At 40.6% G+C, this 20,239-nt stretch overlaps 1 protein-coding gene across 3 annotated transcripts in view; it reads left to right on the top strand.

Moving 5' to 3' along the window:
• Positions 1–16,805: 16,805 nt before the first annotated feature.
• NRK (Nik related kinase) overlaps positions 16,806–20,239 on the top strand; it is a 127,991-nt gene continuing 124,557 nt past the window's right edge. For 2 of the 3 annotated variants that reach the window (XM_070365894.1, XM_070365896.1), the window contains exon 1: positions 17,572–17,930. In XM_070365894.1, coding sequence (XP_070221995.1) covers positions 17,874–17,930 — 57 coding nt within the window. In that variant the 5' untranslated portion in view covers positions 17,572–17,873. Of the gene's footprint in view, positions 17,069–17,571; positions 17,931–20,239 lie in introns of those variants that run through there. The other variant, XM_070365895.1, reaches the window with a different exon arrangement.

The following is a 20,239-nucleotide window of genomic DNA, read 5'->3' as shown; positions in this document are numbered from 1 at the left end:
AGGAACCTGGTGAGCTGCTGTCCATAGGGTCACACAGAGTTGGACACGACTGAAGCGACTTAGCATGCATGCATGCGTTGGAGAAGGAAATGGCAACCCACTCCAGTGTTCTTGCCTGGAGAATCCCAGGGATGGGGGAACCTGGTGGGCTGCCGTCTATGGGGTCACACAGAGTCAGACATGACTGAAGTGACTTAGCAGCAGCAGCAGCTCTATGAAAGACAATGTCAAGAGAATAAGACACGTCACAGAATGGAAGAAAATGTTTACAAAAGACACATCTGAGAAAAAAACTCTTTATATAAATATACAAAGAACTCTTAAAACTCAGCAACAAGGAAACAAATCCAATTTTAAAATGGACCAAAAATGTTAATGGACATATCACCAAAGAAGATATTTCTTGTTGTTTAGTCGCCAAGTTGTGTCCAACTCTTTTGTGACCCCATGGACTGCAGCCTGCCAGGCTCTTCTGTCAATGGGGTTTCCCAAGCAAAAATACTGGAGTGGGTTGCCATTTCCTTCTCCAGGGAATCTTCCCTGACCCAGGGATCGAACCCATGTCTCCTGCACCAGGGAAACTCAAAGAAGCTATATTGATGGCAAAGGTCCGTCTAGTCAAGGCTATGGTTTTTCCTGTGGTCATGTATGGATGTGAGAGTTGGAATGTGAAGAAGGCTGAGCACTGAAGAATTGATGCTTTTGAACTGTGGTGTTGGAGAAGACTCTTGAGAGTCCCTTGGACTGCAGTCCATTCTGAAGGAGATCAGCCCTGGGATTTCTTTGGAAGGAATGATGCTAAAGCTGAAACTCCAGTACTTTGGCCACCTCATGCGAAGAGTTGACTCATTGGAAAAGACTCTGATGCTGGGAGGGATTGGGGGCAAGAGGAGAAGGGGACGACAGAGGATGAGATGGCTGGATGGCATCACTGACTCGATGGACGTGAGTCTGAGTGAACTCCGGGAGTTGGTGATGGACAGGGAGGCCTGGCGTGCTGCAATTCATGGGGTCGCAAAGAGTCAGACACGACTGAGCGACTGATCTGATCTGATCTGAAACTTATGAAAAGATGATTATATGTCATCAGGGAAATGCAAATTAAAACAACAATGAGATACTGCTGCTGCTGCTGCTAAGTCGCTTCAGTCATGTCTGACTCTGTGTGACCCCATAGATGGCAGCCTACCAGGCTCCCCCGTCCCCAGGACTCTCCAGGCAAGAACACTAGAGTGGGTTGTCATTTTCTTCTCCAACGCATGAAAGTGAAAAGTGAAAGGGAAGTCGCTCAGTTGTGTCCGACCCTTGGTGACCCCATGGACTGCAGCCTTCCAGGCTCCTCCATCCATGGGATTTTCCAGGCAAGAGTACTGGAGTGGGGTGCCATTGCTTTCTCCAATAAACTCAATATAGGTGCACTGAAATACATAAGGCAAATATATAAAGAGAGAAATAGGTAGTGATACAATCAGACAATTTTAACACCTTACTTTAAAAAAAAATCAAGTCATGTCCAACTCTTTGGAACCCCATGAACTGTATCCCGTCAGGCTCCTGTGTTCATGGGGATTCTCCAGGCAAGAATACTGGAGTGGGTTTCTATACCCATCTCCAGGAGATCTTCCCAAACCAGGGATCGAACCCAAGTCTCCCACATTGCAGGTGGATTCTTTATCATTTGAACCACCAGGGAAGCCCAAGCATACTGGAGTGTGTAGCCTATCTCTTCTCCAGGGGATCTTCTCAACCCAAGCATCAAACAAGTGTCTCCTGCATTGCAGGGGGATTTTTTATCAACTGAGCTACCAGGGAAGCCTATAGATTGTCCAGACCAAAAACATCAACAAGGAAACATTGGCCTTAAATGATACATTAGACTGGATAAACTTAATAGATACATATACAATGTTTCACCCCAAAATGGAAGAGTACACATTTTGTTTCATGTGTACATGGAACATTCTCCAAGATAGATCACATGTGAAGCCACAAAACAAGTCTCAACAAGCTTGATAAGACTGAAAAATCAACCGTTTTTTCTGATCACAACAGTATAAGACTAGAAATCAATTACAGGAAAAAAAAAACACTGCAAAAAAAAACAAAACACTTGGAGTCGAAATAGCATGCTACTAAATGACCAATGCATCATTGAAAAGATCAAAGAGGAAACCAATAAATATCTACAGATAAATGAAAATGGAAATATTCCAAAACCTATGGGACAGAGCAAAAGCAGTTCTAAGAGGGAAGTGTACAGTGATACAGGCCTACCTCAGGAAAAATCTCAAATAAACAATCTAAGTTTACATTTAAAGGGACTAGAAAAAGAAGAACAAACAAAGCCCACAGTTCATAGAAGGAAGAAAATGACAAAGATCACATTGTAAATAAAATAGTGTATAAAAAAAAGCAATAGAAAATTTAGGGCTGCTTCTTCAAAAAGATAAGCAAATTTGATAAAACTTTAGCTGGACTTATTAAGAGAAAAAGAGAAACAGCCCAAGTAAATGAAATAAAAAATGAAAAAGGAGAAGTTACTACATATACCACAGAAAAACCAAGTGTCATGAGATAACTACAATCAAATATGCACCAACAAATTAACAAAGAATAAATGGATAAAGCCCTGTAATCATAAAATCTTCCAAGACTGAATCAGGAAGAAGTAGAACATATGAATAGATGGATTACTCATAATGAAATCGACTCAGTAATCAAAAAACTCATAACAAGCAAAAGTTCAGGGCCAGATGGCATCACAGGTGAATTCTACCAGATATTTAAAGAGTTAATACCTGTCCTCAAATTATTCCAAAAAACTAAACAGAAATAAATGTTTCCAAACATATTCCATGAGGCTAGGATTACCCTGAAATAAAAGCCAGATAAAGACATTACAAAGAAGAAAATTACAGGCCAGTATCCCTGATGAACATAAATGCAAAAGTTCTCAACAAATTATTAGCAAACCAAATTTAACAATACATTAAAAGGATCATATACCAGTGGGATTTATTTTAGGGATACAAGAATGTTTCAACATTCATAAGTCAGTGAACATGATACACTATGTTAACACTGTGTAAAAATCATATGATTTTCTTAATAGATGTAGAAACAGCATTTGACAAAATTCAACATCCAAATAAATTTATGTTAAAAACTTTCAACAAAATGAGTATAGAGGGAACATCCCTCAGCATAATAAAGGCCATATATGGAAAATCCACAGATCACATAATTCTCAACCATGACAAGCTGAAAATTTTTCCTCTAATATCAGCAACAAGTCAAGGATTCACACTTTTGCCACTTTTATTCAATATTGTATAGGATGCCCTAATCACAGTAATCGGACAAGAAAAAGATAGAAAGCCATCCAAATTAGAAATGAAGAAGTAAAACTGTCACTACTTGTACAGACAAATACAATATAAAAAAACTCTAAAGACCCCACCAAAAACTATTAGATCCTATAAATAAATTCAGTAAAGTTGTAGTTTCAGAGTCAATACACAGAAACCTTTTGCATTTCTATACACTAAGAGCAAACTATTAGAAAAAAAAGTAATAAAATAATCCCATTTACAATTGAACCAAAAAGAATTAAATACCTAGGAATAAATTTAGTCTAGGAAGTGAAAGACCTGTACTCAGCAAACTATAAAGTACTGATGAAAGGAATAGAAGATGATACAAATAAATGGAAATATACACCCTGTGTGGGACTCCTTCCCTGGTGGCTCAGACTGTAAAGCATCTCCCTGCAATGCAGGAGACCTGGGTTCGATCCCTGGGTCAGGAACATCCCCTGGAGAAGGAAATAGCAACCCACTCCAGTACTCTTGCCTGGAAAATCCCATGGTCGGAGGATCCTGGTAGGCTACATTCCATGGGGTTGCAAAGAGTCAGACACGACTGAGTGACTTCACTTTCTTTCTTTCTATACCCTGTGCTCATGGATTTTAAGAATTAATAGAATTAATATTGTTTAAAATGTTCATACTATGCAAAGGAATCCACAGATTCAGTGAAATCTCTATCAAAATCCCAGTGACATTTTACACAGAACTAGAAGAGAAAATCTTAAAATTTGTATGGAGCCATGGGGTGGGGGTGGACAAATAGTGCAATCCTAAGAAGAAGAACAAAGGTGGAGGTTTTACATTCCCTTATTTAAAACTTTACTACAAAGGTATAGTTATCAAAACTATATGGTACTGGCACCAAAACAAAATCAAATACACGAATCAATGAAACAGAATAGAGAGCCCAGAAACAAAGCTATGCTTACATGGCCAATTAATTTATTATAAAGTGGCTATGAATATACAGTGGTGAAAAGACAGTCTCTTCAATAAATGATGCTAGGAAAACTGGACAGCTACATGCAGAAGAATGAAAATGGACCACTTTTTCAGGGGTGGGGGGACCACTTTCTTATTCCCTAAACAAACAAGCAAGCCAAGATAAAGCACCGAAAAAATGGATTAAAGATAAATATAAGACCCGAAACTGGACACATGTACACCCATGGCTGACTCATGTCAATATATGGCAAAACCACTACAATATTGTAAAATAATTAGCCTCCAATTAAAATAAATATTTTTTAAACTCCACAAATAAAACATAGGCAATATACTCTGACATCCCTCTTAGCAATAATTTTTTGAATCTGTCTCCTCAGACAAGGGAACAAAAACAAAAATAAAGAAATGGGGCTATATAAAACTAAAAATTGAGCTATATAAAACTACTTCACATGGCAAAGTAAACAATCAACAAAATTTAAAGGCAACCTATGGCATGGGAGAAAATATTTGCAAATCATTTATCTGGTAAGGTGATAATATCCCAAACATACAAATAACTCATACAACTCTATATAAAAAAATCTGATTGAAAATTGGCAGAAGATCTATATTTTTCCAGAGAAGACATACAAATGGCCACCAAGTACATGAAAAGATGCTGAATATCACAAATCACCAGGAAAACGCAAATCAAAACCACCATGAGATATCTATTACCTCACACCTGTCAGAATGGCTATTATCAAAAAGGCTAGAACTAACAACTGTTGTCAGAGAAGGCAATGGCACCCCACTACAGTACTCTTGCCTGGAAAATCCCATGGATGTAGGAGCCTGGCGGGCTACAGTCCATGGGGTCGCTAAGACTCAGACATGACTGAGCGACTTCACTTTCACTTTTCACTTTCATGCATTGGAGAAGGAAATGGCAACCCACTCCAGTGTTCTTGCCTGGAGAATCCCAGGGACGAGGGAGCCTGGTGGGCTGCCGTCTCTGGGGTCGCACAGAAACGGACACGACTGAAGCGACTTAGCAGCAGCAGCAGCAAGTGTTGCTAAGAAAGGGGGAATCCATGTGCACTCTTGGTAAGAATGAAAACTGGTGCAACCGCTATGGAAAAGAGCATGAAGTTTCCTTGTAAAATTAAAAATATAACTACCAGCAATTCCATTTCTGGACAACTATCAGAAGAAAATGAAAACGCTAATTAGAAAAAAATATATGTACACCACATGTTCATTTCAGCATTAATTACAATAGTCAAGATATGGAAGCAACTTAAATGACAATCAACAGATGAAAGGATAAAGAATATCTGATATATACATGTACATATGTATACATATACAATACAGTGAAATATTTTTCAGCCATAAAAAGTATGAAAGTGTGCCATTTGCATACAACATGGATAGAACTAGAGGGTGTTATGCTAAGTTAAATAAGTCAGTAAGAAAAGGAAAATACTATAATGCTTCACTTATATGTGGAATCTAAAAAAACAAATCAAATGAACAAACAAAATAAACCAGAAATAGATCCATAGAATATTGGATCTATTTATATTTATATCTATTTATATTCCAATAGAGGGAAAAAGTGATGGTCCTTGAGGGGTTGGGTGAAATAGAGGAAAAGACTAATAAGTACAAACTCCAGTTATAAAATAAATAAGTCTCTGGGATGTAATGTACAGCATAGGAAATATAGTCAATAATATTGTAATAACTTTGTGTGGTGACAGTTATTAGACATTGTGGTGATCATTTTGTATTGTAAATAAATGTGTAATTTCTATGTTGTACACATGAAACTGAAATAATATTTAAGTCAATTATTTTAAAAGTTAGGAAAAATAATGCAAAAGAATATCCTTTGTTATGGGTTTGCTTAGGTTTGTAAGAGCATGGTGAATTGTGTCGTAAATATAAATACTCTTAACTCATGGAGAATGAGACTGCAAAGGTGAAGATGGAACTACTATGCTTTACTCTTCAGTTCAGTTCAGTCACTCAGTAATGTCCTACTCTTTTTTGTGACCCAATGGAATGCAGCATGCCAGGCTTCCCTGTCTATCACCAACCTCCAGAGCTTGCTCAAACTCATGTCCATCCAGTTGGTGATGCCATCCAACCATCTCATCCTTTGTCATCCCCTTTTCCTCCTGCCTTCAATCTTTCCCAACATCGGGGTCTTTTCCAATGAGTCCGTTCTTCACATCAGGTGGCCAAAGTATTGGAGTTTCAGCTTCAGCATCAGTCCTTCCAGTGAATATTCAGGATTGACTTCCTTTAGGATTGACTGGTTGAATCTCCTTGCAGTACAAGAGACTCTCAAGAGCCTTCTCCAACACCACAGTTCAAAAGCATCAATTCTTCAGCGCTCAGCTTTTTTTATATTCCAACTCTCACATCCGTACATGATTACCAGAAAAACCATAGCTTTGACTAGATGGACCATTGTAGGCAAAGTAATGTCTCTGCTTTTTAATATGCTGTCTAGATTGGTCATAGCTTTTCTTCCAAGGAGCAAGCATATTTTTTAATTTCATGGCTGCAGTGACCATCTGCAGTGATTTTGGAGCCCCCAAAATAAAGTCTCTCACTGTTTCCATTGTTTTCCCATCTATTTGCCGTGAAGCAATGGGACCAGATGCCATGATCTTAGTATTCCCAATGTTGAGTTTAAGCCAACTTTTTCACTCTCCTCTTTCACTTTCATCAAGAGGCTCTTTAGTTCTTCTTCACTTTCTGCCATAAGGGTGGTGTCATCTGCATATCTGAGGCTATTGATATTTCTCCTGGCAACCTTGATTCCAGCTTGTGCTTCATCCAGCCCGGCATTTTGCATGATGTACTCTGCATATAAGTTAAATAAGCTGGGTGACAATATACAGCCTTGATGTACTCCTTTCCCAATGTGGAACCAAACTGTTGTTCTGTGTCATATTCTAACTGTTGCTTCTTGACCTGCATACAGATTTCTCAGGAGGCAGGTCAGGTGGTCTCGTATTCCCATCTCTTTCAGAATTTTTCAGAGTTTGTTGTGATTCACACAGTCAAAGGCTTTGGTGTAGTTAATAAAGTAGAAATAGATGTTTTTCTGGAACTCTTTTGCTTTTTTGATGATACAATGGATGTTGGCAATGCTTTACTCTATATACCACTATTTCATAGTTTCACTGTTACCCTCATTTCACAATAAAGTTTTTTAGTTTCATAATTTTAATGAAATATGTTTTTCCTCTAAATTTACATTTTCCTGACTTCTATGAAGTTGAGCATGTTTTTAAATATTTATTGGTTACTTATATTTCTTCTGTGTATTGCCTATTCCTAACTTTTTCCCATTTTTCCATAAGGGAGATTTTTTTCCTCTATCGATTCTCAGTAGCTTCTTGTCTATTAGTGAAGTTAAGAATTTGTTGGTCATATATATTGCAAACATTTTTCCAGGTCCATTGACTTATTTTAGTTTTTATGTGGTCAAAGCTCTAAGTATTTTCCTGAAGCTCTTGAGATGGTAAGTTAGAACTATTAGCTTTGATGTATATAAAATATTAAGTGAAATAAAGCAAGGTGCTGAGTGATATGTACAGTATAATCTTCCCTTCTCATTTAAAAAATAGAGAAAAATATATTATGTTTGCATATATTTTTATGAGTAAAGATGAAAGCATGGAAATATAAAACCCAGACTGTTAACACTGATTATCTCAGTGGTGTGAGATGGGAGGAGAAGTGATTATTAACTTCTTCTTTACACATCTCTATATTACTTGACTTGTTACAGCGAGTATGTATGGTTATTGAAAAGGAAAAAAATACTAAAGAATACTATTATTGTGCTTTCAGTATCCTCCTTGGATGAGAATGTATATCATGTAGGTCATGTACACTCTCACAGATTCCTCTTGGAAGCTCTACAAGAGGAATAATTGGTTGGATTTGCTCCCTAAATTATGGTTGGGAAAGTAGCATAGTCACAAATTTCCAGAAGTAACACACTACGCCTCCAAGACACACACACATCTTGACCTTAAAGACCCTCCTTAATGTTTGAACACCACAAAGAGAAAAACAGAAGAAATGGAAATAGATATTTGCAGATTGTGATGAAAGTGCACTTGGTGTGGTATCCCCTAGGATCAGAAGGATGCTAAAGGGAGAGGGAAGGAGTGGTGGCAATGTTTGCATTGCTTGGCACTTGTTCCACATATAAAAATAGCTAGTTATGTCTTTGCATTCTAACCAAGTGTAGCATTTGTTCTGTGACTTTATATAAAATGTAGTTTCATGGGTGTGACTTATGGATAGTACATGTCCCTAAGTTGGAAACAGAATAGCAATGTCTTCTGAGTGAATAGCCAGAGACCACAACATATAGAGGAAAAGAACTGTAGTTGCAGTTTCTCCAAATTGAAAAGGATTTAGAGTTGCCTTAGTTCAATCTATCTTCTAATCCATGAGCTCTTTGTACAAATCCAGGGCAGATGATCATGTAGTCTCCACTTAAAACATTTCCAGTTAGAGAGATTACTTTCCTTTATAAAGCAGCTAATTCTTTACAGTGATAACTATTAGAATATTGTTTAAATTGCTATATGTTTTACCTTTTGGAACATATCCATTGATTCTCCTTTATTATGAATTCCCATTAAAAATATGGAAAGATAGCTACTCCATCCCCCTGAGTTTTCTCAAAAGGCTGTACATCACCAGTCCCTCAACCTTTCCAAATGTCATAATTTCTAAATTAGTCACCATTATTCACTTTCCCTAGCTTGGAGACTATTTAATTTGTTTAAATGTAATATTCTGAAATAATCAGCCTCCATCAGGTGTATTTACCTGGGTACAATTAAGAAAATTCTCCTTGATTTGGTTATCTTACTGGTCCTTCTGGTATCACTGCAATACTAGCTTAACATTACCTTTTAAAGTTTAGTTTTTCATTCCTTCTTCTTATGAAATAATTTGCTTTTCAAACCAAGACGTAAAATTTCACAATTAAATCTGTAAAATGTCATCTGGTTGGTTTAGACTAATTCTAGGCTCTTGAACGGAGAAGGCGATGGCACCCCACTCCAGTACTCTTGCCTGGAAAATCCCATGGACAGAGGAGCCTGTAGGCTGCAGTCCATGGGGTCCCGAAGAGTCGGACACGACTGAGTGACCTCACTTTCACTTTTCCCTTTCATGCATTGGAGAAGGAAATAGCAACCCACTCCAGTGTTCTTGCCTGGAGAATCCCAGGGACGGGGGAGCCTGGTTGGGCTGCCGTCTATGGGGTCGCACAGAGTTGGACACGACTGAAGCGACTTCAGTCGCTTCAAGAGCAGCAGCAGGCTCTTGAACAGTCTGATTCTCTTTAGAATTGATATTATGCTCTAGCCCATGCCCAGAGGGAATGCCATAAGGAAAATCAAGAGAAACAAGGCAGCCAAAAGCCTGCAGGAACTGGCCTTCATTTGAGTGTATTCTTCGCTTCACTTCAGTTTACCCCCTGCCTCCCTTTCCTAACCCCCTACCCATTCATCATTCTAGCTTCCTGGCAGCTCCAGTCTCATCTCTAGTTTTATCTTCTCAGCTTTTCTGCTTCATTGCCTCCCAACCTATGACCAATTTATTGCTTGTCTTCTCTACCCTATTCTGACCTTGGAACACTTTCCTTTGAACTAAACCTAAAGACTAAGACTACCTTATGTCTCAGCCCAGTCACTGCCTTTACTCTACTCCCTCCTCACTCGACCTTGGAGTGGCAGGCCTAAGAAAAATGCTATCAACCTATAGATTAATAATTCTTTACAGTTTGGGTTCATCAACCAAAGTTACATGCATGTCTTTCATGTTGTCACCTACAGCATTGATAAATAAGTTGAGCACAAAGACAAGGACAGAAACTCTGTATCACATTCTTTTTAGAGTTTCTGTCCTTAAGATTCTATTTATTTTTCCACTAAATTTTAACAAACCTTATTTCTTAAATCATAGAGGGCTGCACTGTCCAGTATAGTGGCCTTTAGCAACTGTATAATTTTAACTTATTCACTGTGTAAATTATGCACTGTATAAACAAATTTAAAGTTGTCTTAATTAAAACTAAGTAAAATTAAGAATCCCGTTCCCAAGTTGTAACAGCCACATTTCAAGTAATTAGCCACATGTTTCTAGAGGCTATAATACTTAACAGTGCAAATATAGAACATTTTACCACCACAGAAGTTCTATGGGATAGTGCTACTCTGGAATGTATATTTCATTATGCTCAGCATAACCTTATATCAGTATCACAAGGTCTCTTCAGTTTGCTATTGATTCATCAGTCAACTGTTTTGTTCATCTAATCATGCCTTTCTGTGCTTTTTCCAGCCCACATTTGTCTATCTTGTGTAAGATGATATTATAAGATTCTTTGCTGACATAAAGACAGACTGACTATAGGAGTAACCTCATCTACTTGGTGAGCAACTCATTTGATCAGTTATTTACTGCTTTACAACAATTCATCCCCAAGTTTAGTGGTGTAAAAATATAACCTTTTCTTATCTCTCATGTTTTCTATGGGTCATGAATTTAGGAGTGGCTTAGCTCAGGGTCTGTCATGAATTTGCAATCAGATGTTACCCATGAGTGTTATCATCTTAAGGCTTGAATGGGACTACAAAATTCACTTCCAAAGTGACTCATTACACAAGTGACAAGATGGTATTAAATGTTGTCCTTAGTTTTTCTGCATGTAGTCTCACCACAGAGCTGCTTCACTGTCTTCAAACCCTGGAAAATGGCTTCCACCATAGCAAGCAATCTGAGAGACCTAGATAGAAGCTTCAATGTCTTTTATGACCTAGCTTTATAAAGCATATGTTATCACCTCATCCATATTCTATTAGCCACAGAGGCCAGCCCTTATCAATTGTGGGAGGACACCAGATAAAGTCATGTCATGAATAACAAGATGCCTGGTTCACTGAGGGGTACCTAGAAGGTTGATGTCACAAAATAGAATATGTTCAAAATAGAATATGAGCTGGTTTGTCACAGAGGCTTATCAACGTATCCCTGCTCCTGGGGACTACCTCTTGCTGCTGCTGCTGCTAAGTCACTGCAGTCGTGTCTGACTCTGTGCGACCCCACAGACGGCAGCCCAATCAGGCTCCCCCGTCCCTGGGATTCTCCAGGCAAGAACACTGGAGTGGGTTGCCATTTCCTTCTCCAATGCATGAAAGTGAAAAGTGAAAGTGAAGTCGCGCAGTCGTGTCCGACTCTTTGTGACCCCATGGACTGCAGCCCACCAGGCTCCTCCATCCATGGGATTTTCCAGGCAAGAGTACTGGAGTGGGGTGCCATCACCTTCTCTGGGGGACTACCTCTTAGGAGCCATCTATACAATATTCTGTGAGAATTCCCCTAGAACCAACATCAAGTTTTCTTGCCTGGGAAATCCCATGGACAGAGGAGCCTGGTAGGCTACAATCCATAAGGTCACAAACAGATGGACACAACTTAGCAACTAAACAACAACAACAGTAGTCTCTAAAATCTATTTTTTTTGTTCTGTTTTGAAAATTGGAATTTTGCCTGTTTTCAAATTTGCAACACTTCTTTCATAGTCTAAAGATCACCACAAGCATATATGCAGGTTTTTGTTTTTTTTTTTTAGTTTTTCATTTTTCTGAGCCTAGAGCTTTGTCCCTAAGTGCAACAGGTCAGTGCTCTCCATCAATTTTCTCTCTTATCCTACACTATTGTGTAGTGTATCACAATATTTTTTGTTGAAGTAATATTCTCTCAGAACGTTCTTGATTCTGTGTGTATTTGTACATGTATGTGTTGCTCTCTACAAGATAGAACCATGAACAAGAATCCCACTTCTCAAGATATAAATTAAAAAATAAAAGAACAAAAGAATAAGGAGAGAGAACCATGTATACAAGTGTTTTCTTAAAGCTTATCATTATAGAAAATGGTGTACATCAAATTGTTAACAACTAGAGGGAGGGGATTATGGTGGTAGAATGTGATGTGGTAGAGAAGGTAGAGACTGTTATCTTTTTCGGCATTCAACTTTGAGTTGTTTGACATTCCAATGCATTGATATTTTCTAATACAATATTATAAAACATTAACAATATGCTCACTATCATTATTATTTCTTTCCCTAGTGGCAGTGCTGTGATCTAGATTCAGGAAAATAGTGCCCATTTATTTCCAGTCATTAGTTTGTAGCATACTCTCATAATGATACCATCTCCGTTTTCTCTTTCTTTTTAATTTTCAGTCAAAAGGATATCCATTCTACTTAAGTAATGTATTCCTTTTTATGTAGATGTTTAAATTCTTCAACTTCAGTGTTATTTTTCTTTTCTTTCATTTTTCTCTCTTTTCAAAATGCACACTCTACTTGTGGATTGCTAGTTGCAGCTCATTTTGTAAGTCTCAGTAATATTATGGAGATTTTCACACACACACACACACACGAATATACTTCAACTTTACTATGCTCTCCATACATTATGCATTCAGGGCCAAATCCAAGTTCTGTTGGATCTGAAGCTTTTATTATTTGGGGCTCCCACTTCAAAACAGAATATAAAATTGCCAATACAGAATTACTAGTACCACTCCCAGGTCCGTAAAAGTGCAAGTGAGGTGTCTTGAAGCATAAGCCTCATTACCATCACAGTAAATGTATTCCTCTGTGCTTCTGCTGAGTGAGGCAAGCTGGCTAGCCTGAAGCTGCTGGGTTGGGAATTCCAGGACTAGAATGGCATGGCCTTCAAAGAGTGAAAAGAATGGGGGAAAAGGAAGTCCCATGGCTAACTTCAGAAATTCATCTGACTTTTGGTTTTAATTTCCCTGTTTTAGTTCTCTTTATAAAACAATTGTCTTTTTTTTAGAGTAGCATTCCAGTTTTCAATAGCGACAAGACCCATGTTCAGCCAGGATCAGATTTCCAGGGCCCCATTTTAGAAACAAGCATAGCTCAAATCATGCCGAGCTTAAGAGCATTCCACGACAAGTAACAGAAGCTTTGCAAACTATGGTCAGAAGGCACATTTCATGACCTTTAGCCCGAGAAACATCAGGTTTTTTTTTTTTTTTTGCTTTGTCCTCAGAGGAGTGAAACATAGGAAAAATCCAAAGAATCAGTGGCAAGATTGTTGGGGACTATAGCAGAAATCCTACAGTTTCAAAATTGTCTCCAAAGAAAAGAAAACCTTAAGCAGGTTCTTTAGCCCGATGGTTCCCAAAGGAGGTTCCTCCTTCAGAAAGGAATCCCTCAGACTCTTAAAAGGTAGGCTGCCCCAGCCGGCTCACAAGTATACTGGGAAATATTGGACCTTGAGTATTTACAATCACAAATGTACAAAGTATCTTTTCAAGAAGATTGCTATGTAAACCTTATTTGTAGGCAGCAAACTTGTCCTAACAGAAGTTTACAAGATTTACGTTTTCATACCCAAGGTGTCAAAGTAGAAGAAAAACAATAAATGGCAGACTGTTTTGTGTGCTTAAATGCTTAATAAATTTCATTTTTAAAGTGTCTATTAAGATATATATTGCCAATTATAAATGTATAAATCAAAAAAAGAAGGAAAAGGAGCCTAGACTCTTTTGGATCTGTATTTTTCATAATACACACACGCTCGTCAGTGTAATTTCTCCAGCTTATGGTAGTTAGCAATTTACATGAGAAAAATGAATATGCAATTCTTTGTATACAAAGATGAAAGCAATGATATTGGAGTTTCTTTTTTTTTTTTTCTAAAATGGCATCGCTGGATGCCCAGGGGTGAGGTGTTATCAAGGGCCAAAGAGTAGAGAGATGCACACTGGCCCTCTGGAGGATCAAACCCATACCCTTGGCACCATGTCTGCAATACTCATACCAACTGAGCTAACTGGCTGTAACCTTGCCATTTAGCATCTCAGGTCAGCTAAGTACAATTGCTCACAAACACAGCCTCCTACAAGTCTCCACTGAATAAGGTTTGTTCTCGGCCAAAAAATCTCTCTGGAAGGAATAAGAATGGATTTTAATATTTTGCAAGCATTGAAAATTGCTGGATTTTTTTCCTCTGGAAGTTTCTTAAGCTTGAAATCCATGGTTTTTCCCTATGAGGTGATCTACTTGGTAATCTCTGCTCAGGCAGGTCACTTGGGCTATAGCTGGGCTCCATTTCTTTTTATAAAGCCCTTGTTATTTCTGTTAGGAGGGCTTGAAGGCTGAAAAGGGGGAAAGGGGAACTGGATAGCTCAGGGGCCTAACTAATGTCATCTGATCTCACTTACCCTGAAGCTTTTTTGAATTTGGCTCCTCTTCACACAGTCTCAAAATATGCACTGACCCTTCAACAGTCATTGACAAGTGGGTTCTGGAGTCAGACGGCCTGAATTGGAAGCCAGATTCCTCCAATTACTAGCTGTGAGGCTTTAGGAAAGTTACTCCATCTCTCTGTGCCTCAACTTCCCTGCCTATGAGACAGAGATCATTTAAAAGCTGGAAGAATTTTTGACAAAATTAAATAAGATAACATACACAAAACACTTATTCCAGAACATTCCAGAACACTTATTCCAAAACACTTATTCCAGTATATAACATATACTCAATAAATTTTAGCTATTAAAAACAACAACCAAAAGTCACAAAATGCACAGGGCTTTAAGATAACAAAATGTATTGGAGGAGAAAAGGATGGAATATATACAAGAAATTATGTATTGGCAGAGAAATGATTTCTGGGTAGAAGACAATCTGACAAGTTTCTAGACTCTGGATTGACTGGGCTTATTTTTATGCAGTTTGAGGTCAGGAAAGAAAGAGAGAAAAAAACCACTTTGGAAGGGGGAAGGGGAAGTGATGGTTGTTGGGTGAGGGGAAAAGAAACCCTGAAGGTGGAAAACAAGTGCCCTACTTCAGGATTTGTCTCAGCCTCATGCTCAGGGGCCATCTATTTGCCTTCTGGTCAGCTAGCCAGGCTGACCTTACCCAAGCTGGCCACAAAAATCCCCATAATGCCAGCTTACAAGGCAAAGTTTCCAAGGTCTTCCATGACTCCTTTTTCCTTGAAAATAATAATAACTTTAAAAAATGTGTAGATTCTCTGTCAAGTTCTGGTCAAACACCTACCTTCCCCTCCCCCCACCACGGGGGTCCCACCAGGCGATGTGGCTAATCCCTATGGAGTCATGAAGCCGCTAGCCTCCCACGGAGCCCTGCAACTAGAGAGCCCAATGATCTAGCCTGGATTCTTTTGCCTGGTCTGGACTTGTCCCCATAGACAGGCTAAAACAGTCTCTGCCATCGGGGGCTACAGGGCATTTCCCCACACCGTACAGTCAGCAAACCACGTTGTTTAAAAAAAAAAGTCTCAACACTTCTTCCCTTTAGCAAAGATTCTCTTTAGATATCCTTTAAATGTTGTTTTTCTTGACTCCGTGTCTTGATTTCTAAAACCTAGTTATGTATTAAAAAGTGTAACTTTCTATTAACTAGCTCACTTGCCCAGCTCTAGTTATGAAATGTTATTTTCAGATTAATATTCAGAGAGATCTAGAAGAGTTTTACCGATCATACAGGAATTTTTAAACTGTGTTAAAAAGAGCAAGAGTTTGTGCGGTGGAGTTGTCAAGATTTGAATTCTTGGAAAATATAATTTGCTTGGTTTACATCATATTTGAATTAACACGAAAATTCGATCCAGAACAACCGAATCTCTTTTGGGGGGAAGGCAGTAGTTGGTTTTCCCCGCACCCGTTCACAGAGAATTTTCTTTATTTAGCGAGACCGGGTTCCTCAGATAGACTGGCGATTACAGAACTCACTGAGGCTCGGAGGTTAAGGAATGTAAAGGGGTCAAACTCAGAAATTGAAACAGACACGAAATAAACAAAATCCACCAATATATAAAGAAAATAATAACAAAAGTGAAAGGCGTGGGTCAGAAATAGTGAGCTCCAGGTCTATGGGAAAAATTATTCCTTAAATCCTTCTAGAAGAGGTAGAATTTTTTTTCTTTCTTTCTTTCTTTTTTTTTTTTTTTTTTTTGCCTAAAAAAGAAAGAAACCGGAAACAAACCCCCTACATCACGTTCAGAGCGAGGGTGCTTAACGTGGTCGATGAGCTAGGGGAAGTAAGCAGCTTTGGGACGTTTTCTAAAGTGTTCCTCGCAGTGCAAGAGCTTAGAATGCGGTTAGTTTTAGACACCGACTCCCTTTTCCCATAAACTCTTCAAGAGGTGTCTTACTTCTCCAAGTTAAAGCGCTTTTGTCAGATTCTTTAAAACCGTGTATTGGACCTCCTGCGCTTTCTGGGGAAACGGAGGCGAACAGCCTGAGCGCCCGGAAATGTTTTGCAAGGAAGGAGCGAATGAATGAAACCCGGCCAGAGAGCTGAAGACAGGGAAGGACGCAGGAACTTTCTCTGAGCTTTGCGAACGCGGCGAACTGCAAACTTAAGACCCGGGTTAACCAAAGCTTCAGAGACTCAGACTCTTTTAACTCCCAGCACCTGTGAACAGGTGCGGTTCCGACTGAGCAGCCCGGGCCTGGTACCAACTAGCCCAGGACTAGAAGAGATGTAATCCACCTCGAGGGGACTTCGCAGCGGTCCAGTCCACGCTGCGCTGCCTTCGGCTACTGGCCTCGAAGGCCAAGCTGCGGTAGCCCTGCGGCGCACTTGATGTTCTCTACCGGCCCCGCCCGCACCGGGGACTCGCCTGGGTCGGATCCTTAACCCAGTGGTAAGTTATTTCCTTATCTCGCTTGATGGGTCTTTGCAACAAATGGAGCAATAGAATCAGAGCAGAAAGAGAAGGCAGACAACTAGAAAAGTCTCAAGTGTTTCGTGGAGAGTTGAGGGCGCAGGCTGTTTGGACTGTGGTAGGGCTGTGGGGCCCAGACTGGGAGCGGCGCGGAGCGGGACCAGTTTTCCGGGGCTGGCAGCTGCCTCGAAAAAGTTTCCTGTGGAACACCCGCCGGCGGGGGCGGCGGGCGCAGCGGCGGACTTAGGAGGGGGTGGGAGGGGGCTGCAGGGCAGGGGACGGGCGCCGGGGCCGGCTAGCAAACCGTTATAGTCCTTCAGCACCTCCCTCGGTCACTGGCCCCCTCGCCCGCCTCCCCGGCGCTCGGTTGCCCACCTGGCGACGTGACGCTGCACCAATCGCATTCGAGCTGCTCCCCGGCCCCCTCCCCTCGCACCGCCCCCCTCCCCACCCTGAAAGAGGCGCACCCTGCCCCGGGCAGACGCTGCGCTCTCGCCCGCGGAGCACCCTTCTCGCTCCGTGGTCTCCGGGACGGTCGCTCGGACTCTTCTCTCGCCTTAGCCAGACTCGCTTTCCCGCCTCTCAAACTCCAGCTTCTCTCCACTCCTCGCTCTTTTCCCTCCACTTTCCCCTCCTCTTTCTCCCACGCCGCCAACCCTGATTCCCCGTTCCTTTCCCCGGCCCTCTCGCTTCCCCTCTCTTCGTTGAACTTCTGTACGCTTCCACCTCGGACTCCCGCGAGGGTGCCTGACCTAGTCGCCCGCTCTGGTTCCCCTTCGAAGCCATGGCGGGACCTGGCGGTTGGAGGGACAAGGAAGTCACGGATCTAGGCCACTTGCCGGTGAGTAGAGGACGCCCGTCGACCCCCTCACCCCCAAGGGCTGTCTTCTCCGAGTTCTGAGCATCCAGGGAGGGGACCGATGTCCCGGAGCCTGGCTTGGCCAGAACTTCCAGGAGATCGCGAGTGCGGGAGGGAACCCCCAAGAATGGGCTTTGGGGAGGGCGCCCCTCTGGGCACCCGAGTCGCTCCAAACTCACGGAAAGGCGAAGGGCCAGGCTTAGAGGGGGGTGGTGGAGAGAGGTGGCAGTGGAATGGTGCGAGCCACAAACAGCGGGACCTTTTCCCAATGTGGCCTCTGGTCTAGTGGCCCTGGGGTTCTTGTCCTAGCGGGGGCCCAAGGAGAGCGACGACGCGTGGCTTCCTGAGAGCACTCCTATGTCACCTCGCTGCCCCGTCGTTTGCTGCTGCTTTTGCCAGAAGGGATGCCCACTCTCGGCTTGACCTTTCCTTCTAGGTGACAGCGGGCCAGAAAATCAAACCGTTGCCATCTCGCTTTCTAATAGCACTTTGCAAAACCTTATTCTGCCAGGGCACTAATTACGTTTTAGTATTGCGGGAGCTAAAGAACTCGACGGCTTGGGGAAGAAGTGAATTCTTCACACCCCAATTTGTGTTTAAATGGTATTGCGCTCAAGTTGCTAATCACTTGCTAACTTTTTCTCGTGGTTTTCGTTTGTGGATTCCCCTATTCCCAAATTGCCCAGCTTTCCTCCGGAGTTGTGATTGATTGGTGAGCTATTATCACTGTCGTTATTAGTAGACTTAATTTTTTTTTAGCAGCGCCGTTTATTTCATTGGCATCTGGTTTCTGGCAGATGTTGGATCCCACCCAAATCCGTTTTTCAAGTTCCTTTTTAGACTGGCATTTCACTCGCACCCTCTTGAATGTAAAGGGTCCCTGGACTCTCTGAAAGGGAATAAGCACGCACCCATGTTGGAAAGATGGCCAAGCAACTGTATAGTTCAGGGCAGTGGCCTGCTTGCTTTGGTAAAAGCTAAATATTAACCTCGAGGTTATAGAACTATTCAAAGTATCAGTGCCTTAATTGTATACATATTTACATTTAAATATTGTCTTATTGATGATGGCAGACTCCCCTTCCCCTCAAACACTGGGCATTCTCCAAGCCTCACCTATACAATTTGACACTAAAACAATGTGGAGGAGGAGATAATGCACATGGGTAACATTTTAGCAAATTGTTCTCAGCCTGTTTTAAAGAAAGCCTCAATATAACCATGTGGAATTACAGATAATCAACATTGTGGTTATTGATGCAGCTTCATAAAATAAACTCACAGAATTTTAAAAAGTATTCTCCCACTTGGTGTATACATGAGATTTCTGGAATATGGAGGCCTCAATTGGTGGTTTCCTTTCTGAACAGCACTTTCATATTCTGACTAGATTTGCTCCCAAGTGTAAAACCAACGAATAAAATGTTAGTTACCCTCCTCCAACATCATCTGTGTATTGTGGGGGAAAGCGGGGGGAAAAAAAAAAAAAAGCAAACTAGGGGAAATAAGGAAACCACACATAGATAGGCAAGCTGAAATAAACTCTTTTGAAAACTGACTAAAGGCAAGAATGGGAAAGACTTCCTGGAAATGACAGAGCAAGGAATCCCAAAAGCAAGGAGGAAAAGGAGAAGGGGTTTGATTGCCACAAAAAAATGGGGGAAAATGGCTCAGACTAACTGACCCAGTCATGGCCTGGGAAATAAGAACTTGGTGAGAGCCAAGATAATAAAGGGAAAGGCTGCAGTTTAGTGAAATATTAGTTTTCTGGGTGTTGGTGGAGGGGAGAAAGATGAGGGTAGTTTTTAATGCAGGCGCAGGAAGAAGATACAAAACCTCAGGGCGCTGATGTTTGGCTCATTTTACAGACTTTACGAAAATCTTATTAAGTCCTCAGCTTCTAACAGTTTCTAAATTTCTATTATATAGGAGCCATTTTATATCATGGAGATCTTCACCATATGAGCAAATTATGCCTAAGTCTCCCTTTGAATATCCATCTAGGTCTAAACCCTAAGAAATCAAGTGGAAGAAGAGCACCCCTTTTAGAATTTCTTTTTTTTTTTTAACATAAAATTTTTAGAGATGTGAAAAGTTCACTGTTGCTTTGGTCACTGAGGTATAGATTAGTGATTTCTTTGCATTTGGTGAAGAAATAAGAGTAAATAAAGAGGTCAAGAGATATCTAAGTTACCTGTTTGGAAATTTGCATTTTGGTGCAAAATAGACATGATAAAGCAAGCAAAGAAACCTGCGTATACTGAGATCCCTTGTGATAATTATCCTCAATA

Source organism: Bos mutus, chromosome X (genome assembly GCF_027580195.1).
Source record: "Bos mutus isolate GX-2022 chromosome X, NWIPB_WYAK_1.1, whole genome shotgun sequence".
NCBI classification, from domain to species: Eukaryota; Metazoa; Chordata; class Mammalia; order Artiodactyla; family Bovidae; genus Bos; species Bos mutus.
This window is presented reverse-complemented; position numbering and strand designations above follow the sequence as displayed.